At 51.7% G+C, this 5,829-nt stretch overlaps 1 protein-coding gene across 1 annotated transcript; it reads left to right on the top strand.

Moving 5' to 3' along the window:
• Nucleotides 1-4,485: 4,485 nt before the first annotated feature.
• LOC133885949 (uncharacterized) lies at nt 4,486-5,475 on the top strand. The gene has a single exon (XM_062325730.1). The coding sequence runs from the start codon at nt 4,486-4,488 to the stop codon at nt 5,473-5,475; it is 990 nt and encodes a 329-aa protein (XP_062181714.1).
• Nucleotides 5,476-5,829: the final 354 nt, after the last annotated feature.

Raw genomic sequence — 5,829 nt, 5'->3', positions numbered from 1 at the left:
GCATGGATCAAGCCATCACCAAGCAGATAAAATCAGTCCTGAGCGGATCTGGCCATCCCTAAGTAGGTCCGACCACCGCCTCAGAGCGATGTAGCCCCACCACCACCGTCATTGCAGTTGTGCGGGCTTCCGGTGGCTTGCTCTGGGGGCAGTGAGGCATACGGAGGAGGAAGAGGGGCTTATGGCGCGGGGCTTGGAGTTCGCCTGAGCTGCCCCCTAGGAGCGACACGAGGGTTGTCTTTGCTATATCGGTCTTGTATGGTTAGGATTTGCCTAGAAGTTTGCTTGCTTCTTCCAACAGTTGCTAAGCAACTCAATCGTGCGGCGTGTTGGATGCTCGTGTTGTTGATGAACCAAACACTATGATCTTAGGAGACATCTTGCCACGTCTTGTTACTGAGTTTTGGTTTCAGTTCTGATCTTGTGATCTCAAGTTCATCGGGTTTTTTAGAGGGAGGCTTAAACAGTTTGGGTAAGATGTTTTGAGCAGTACTGGTGTAGGAATCAGATCCTTTGACTTAGAAGAGGTAAGTTACTCGTGAACAGTAGTTGTGACTTAGCCACGCTACAATACTGCTATAATAGAGGGAACAGAACGACTGCAGGCCCATCGTTACAGTAAAACTACTATAGTAATCCATGAACAGTAATTACACTACAGTGTTTTACTGCACATCGCTATTCACTCTCTCACGGATAACTGTTTATTCTACTGTTTGTGGGTGACTTTCTTCTTCTAAGTCAGAGGATCTGGTTCCACTGGTGTAGTACTCCTCAACTACTGCTAACATGCATCGGGACTAGAGAGAATGGGCGATTATGTTAGTGATGGGAATAGCTATGCCAACCCCTTGAATTCAAATTACAATGTTATCCCTGTGAGGAAGTACCGTTTCAAGTGCCTACACAGAGGACATAAATGGAACGGGTCTCAACTAGGGTGGTAACAGGTGGGTTGGGGCTAGGTGGAGTAAGAACGCATCCGACTCGAAATCAGAAACCTGATTTGGACTCAAAGATAAAACCAGGTGCAAATTCACCCCTGCCCCTGGGCCCCTTGGGGATTCGAGACCCGAAACCCGACATCTTAACCAGATCCGCCTCTAGCCCTCCACACCGAGCGTTGGCCTTCTCCGCACCAGATCCACCCCACCGCCTTCCACCATATCCACCCTGCCGCCTACTCCCCTCCCGCTGAATTTTTCTTCGGTCGGAGCTACCGGTACACCGCCACGGAGGCTATAGGAAGCATATTTGAAGAGGGGTGACGCGTCGGTGCCTAGCACTCAATGACTGTGGGGTCATCAGAGAAGCGAAGCAGGTGGCGACGGGGTCAGCGTAGTCATACTCCTACGTGGTGCGGCATAGGCGGGTCGTGAAGGTCGGCTGGCCTAACAGCTCAGCGCGCACAACAAAGTGCTCCATGGCCACGAGCCCACCCTCCTCACTGACGCACATCGGCATGTGCCCCTCTAGCATAGCCATGCCGCCCCGCCTTCTCTCCCTCCTGTCGCTTTCTTCTTCGGTCGAAGCTCTAGCCTGAGGAGGTGGCTAGCTTTCGAGCTTCATCTAGGGTGGCCTGACCTAGTGATCGTGCGACGGTGAGAGTGAGGGATGGGTTGTAAGGGCTAAGTGTTAAATGGGTAACTAACATTGGGATTTCGGGGCCCATCGGGCACCCGTGAGTATAAAATCAGACTCAGACCCGAACCCAACTTAGGTCAGGGCCCCGACACGATGGCCCCACAGGACAGTTTCTCCAATTGAACCCGCCCCGCCAGGACTGAAACCCGTGGGGTCCAACCCAACCTAGTCCGTTCACACCCTTAGTCTAAACTCAAAATAGCAGTCCGAGGAGCACGGCTAAAATCACGCCATGTTGCGTCAGTGATTTGATGGATATGGCAGGGCCAGCATTTGCATTATATAGCTACTTGCGTGCGCTGCAGAGTGCTTACCATGATAATGTCATTTCCAATTGATACTCTAAAAATTACAAGATCCATAATTTTTTATCTCCAGCAGCTATCATATTTTTTAATGCTATTACTCTCTTTATCTCTCTAAACCCACTTGTCAGTCTATATGAATAGTGATAAGAGAAAGACAGATATTACTTCAATTTTAATACCTCTCTCATCCCTCCATCACTGTAGCAACAGAAAAAGGCTCTGCCGTAGCCGGTTGCTAGCTACCCCAAATATGTTACAGGATGCTAGTACCGTGCTTCGAGGCACCTGCTAGAGTAGGCCTAATTGACGAGCACTCTCGCTATCGCTGCGGTGTTCTTGTGCTGGAACTGCGTTAGAACGGAGAACATGCTAGACACAAGACGTCAAGACGTAAGCAAAGGGACGTTGCTCTGACAGTCTGACCCCGTGCAACGCGGGTCACTTGTCTGGGTAGTGCATGCAAGTGTCGTTACGAAATGCCTAGCAGCGGTTTATGCCATCTGGAGAGAGGAGAAACGGTGGATTGCTCGAGAAAAAAAAGGGAGAATAGTAGGTTTGGGGCCGTTATGGAGGTGGTGCCTACGGCCCAAACTCAACACCAAATTCCTTGTTCTTTTTAATCGGCCTACTTCGGCTGGATCACTCTAGCATTCTCGTATGTTGGGCTTTGGATACAAGGCTGAACAAAGGAAGAAGTCTAGATAAACTAGCTTTGGGCCTGATACAATAGTGAGATACTGGGCCACCACGCCGAATCGCTTACTGGGTCAGATCGCCTTCACTCGCTTAATCCAGGCAAATGCAGTCCCGTGGGACGCGAACTTTTTTTTTATATTTCTTAAATTAAAAAATTATGAAAATAGATGTTCATTTTAAAAAATTACACATCTAAACTAACATACCACCCTTCTAACAGAGGATATATTTAAAAATTCAAAAAATGTTACATTTTATTTTTCTTAAAATTCAAAACACTATCAAAATTGCTATAAAAAATTCTGAAAAATATATATGATGAGTATACTTTAATCTAGCTCTATAATTTTTTATATAATCACTCTGTACAATAAATTTGTCTTTTGTGTTTCTTATTATACAAATTATATTTTTATCTATTTTTTTAGAGCTAGATCATAGCATCCTCTATACCATACATTTTTTAAGAATTTTTTATAACTATTTTCGTATTGTTTTGAATTTTGAGAATAGTGGAATTGCAATGCCCTAAAAGTAGAAAAGATCGTTTTCAGGTTTTGCCGCTTTGCTTTCCGATTTTTCACTGAATTGCAGGAGGTGAAAATGTTATAAAATGCTTTTTAATAAATAAGAAAATAAAAAAAAGAAAATGGGATAGGCCAAGGCAACCTGAGCCTGAGAGGGCCATCCCCAAGTCCCAGGTGCCCCTTCCCCCTATTTCGTCCCAGCCCCTTCTCTCCTCTATGTGACTCCACCCATAGTTGCTGCTGCTGTCCAAAGTTCAAGGAGGAGCAAAGGAAGAAGGGAGGAAGGAGAAGTTCGCTAGATCTCACTGTGGGTGCTAGGTAAGAGAATATTGGAAGATACCTCTGTTTTTCTGCAGTTTTTGTTGAGATTAAGATTGTGGTTTAGGGCAAAATCTTGTTGGTCGAGCTGTAGCTCGCAGGGATTAGGTTACAGATTTTTATTGGTCTAAGTAGCAAGACATTAAACTGGTTTTTGATATATTAGAGACCGAATTCGTCCATCTCAATATGAAAGAAGTGGTAGGTTATGGTCTAAATTTTCGACAATGGGAAAACCCCGAGACTTTAAACCTCACCAAAACCCCAAATTGTTACCGAGTGCAAATTCACGTCAGGCCCTGCTCCTGGGCTCCTGGCAGGGACCTGAGACGGGGACCCAAAACCCGGGATACGGCCATATTTGGCGGCAGCAAAATCCTCCGCCTCGCCGAGATCGAGGCCCGCGAGCTCCAGCGTATCAGCGAGGACGAGTGCCAGCCCCTCCAAAAGCGCGGCGGTGAGCTCGATGTGGCGCGCGATCATTCTCTTCTCCAGCGAGCGTCGTGTCGCAAGCTCGGTGGACCTCCTCCTCCCCGGCGAACGCGGGGGCGGGGTTCTTCCTTCTCTCCGGCATGCTCCTGTTTCATCTCAATGCGTGGTGGCCAGATCTACCTTGGGTTTGGGCCGACGTTGATGCGGGTACTTCGGCGACCGTGTGCACCTCGTGTCCGTCCTGTTAGACTACCATTATTAGATAGATTTTTTATCCTAATTAGCTGTGCCGTGCATGCTGCTGATTCTATAAACGCGCACGCTATTATTGGATAGTCTTGATTCGGTTAGACTCTTTCCTACCCTGTCAAACACTGTTTCTATGAGTCGGTTAGGATATGGATTTGAGCCTCGCCCCTATATGTATAGGGTCGACACATTGATCAAATACAACAACGTTTTACATCGCCTATCATGGTATCAGTAGGGTTCCGATTCCTACGTTCGCTTCCGCTAACCTAGCTACGCCGACACCGCCAAGCTCCTTCCTCTCCATTGCCATGGCCGACGACGCCGCGCAAAGAGCCCTTGTGGCGCGCGTTGCCGCCTTCACGCCTGAAGAGCGCCGCGAGGCTGCTCGTCAAGAGGCCGAGCGCCTGGAGGCCGCTCGCCTCGAGACGGAGTGCCAGGAAGCCGCGCGCCTTGAGGCCACCCGTCGCGCCGAAGAGGAGCGCGCGCTTGTTCTCACCGAGCAGGCCGCCGCCGCCACCTCAGCGCTTCATGCCCAGGCCATGGCGATCCTCAACGTCAAGGCCCTGGTGCCCATCGTCCTCGACTTTTCCTCGCCGCACTACAATCGGTGGCGCGGCCTCTTCATGAACACTCTTGAGCGGTACGCGCTGGCCGATCACGTTCTCTCCGATGCGGATCTCTCCGACGATCCTTCGTGGAAACACATGGACGCCACCGTCCTCTCCTGGCTCTACGGCACCATCAACCCCGAGCTCCTTGAGGCTGTGATGAACCGCGAAGACGGCCCTCCTACTGCTCGCATCGTCTGGCTAGGCCTCGAGCAGCAGTTTATTGGGAACAAGGAGACTCGCGCTCTACTCCTTGACGCCGAGTTCCACACATTTGTCCAAGGGGACTTGACCATCGACGACTACTGCCGCCGCCTCAAGACGATGGCCGATCAAGTTGCTGACCTTGGCGAGCCGGTCCGCAATCGCACCCTCGTCCTCAACACCCTCCGCGGCCTCAACGATCGCTTCTCCTACCTGGCAGCCCTGATTCAACGACAGCGTCCCTTCCCGTCCTTCGACGCCGTCCGCTCCGATCTCCGCCTCACCGAGATAACCATGAAGGCCAAGCAAAGCTCCCCGGCGCAAGCTTTTGCTGCCTCTACTCCGCGCGCTCCTACACCGCCGTCGGCGCCTCCTCCTGCCAGCAATGGCGGCTCCGGTGGCCGCAACAGGACGCGGCGCGGCGGCGCCAAGAAGAACGGGGGCGGCGGTCCATCCGCCCCGTGGTCTCCAGGACAGCCATCCTAGGCCGGCTTCCCCATGCGGCCCAACTCTGCCACACCGCCCGGCTGGCATCCGGCCTACGGCACATTTCAGGCTTTCTGGGCCGGCCCGCCTGGCTCCTCGCGGCCCGCTGGCACTTCGTAGCCGCCCCGCCCGCACTCCTTCTTTGCTGGGCCGCAGGGGCCTTACGGACCACCGCAGCCTGGGTCGGCTCCACCGTTTCAGCCTGGGCCGCCGCCACCACTGGCCCCTCTGCCGCTGCCTGCTGGACCTACGGGGGGGTCTGCTCCGGCTGGCTGGATGAGCCACCCCGACGGATTTGCCTGGAACCAGGATGCGCTCGCCTCGTCATTCATCACGATGACCTTGCAACCCCCG

This window comes from Phragmites australis, chromosome 1 (assembly GCF_958298935.1).
Source record: "Phragmites australis chromosome 1, lpPhrAust1.1, whole genome shotgun sequence".
Classification (NCBI taxonomy): domain Eukaryota; kingdom Viridiplantae; phylum Streptophyta; class Magnoliopsida; order Poales; family Poaceae; genus Phragmites; species Phragmites australis.
This window is presented reverse-complemented; position numbering and strand designations above follow the sequence as displayed.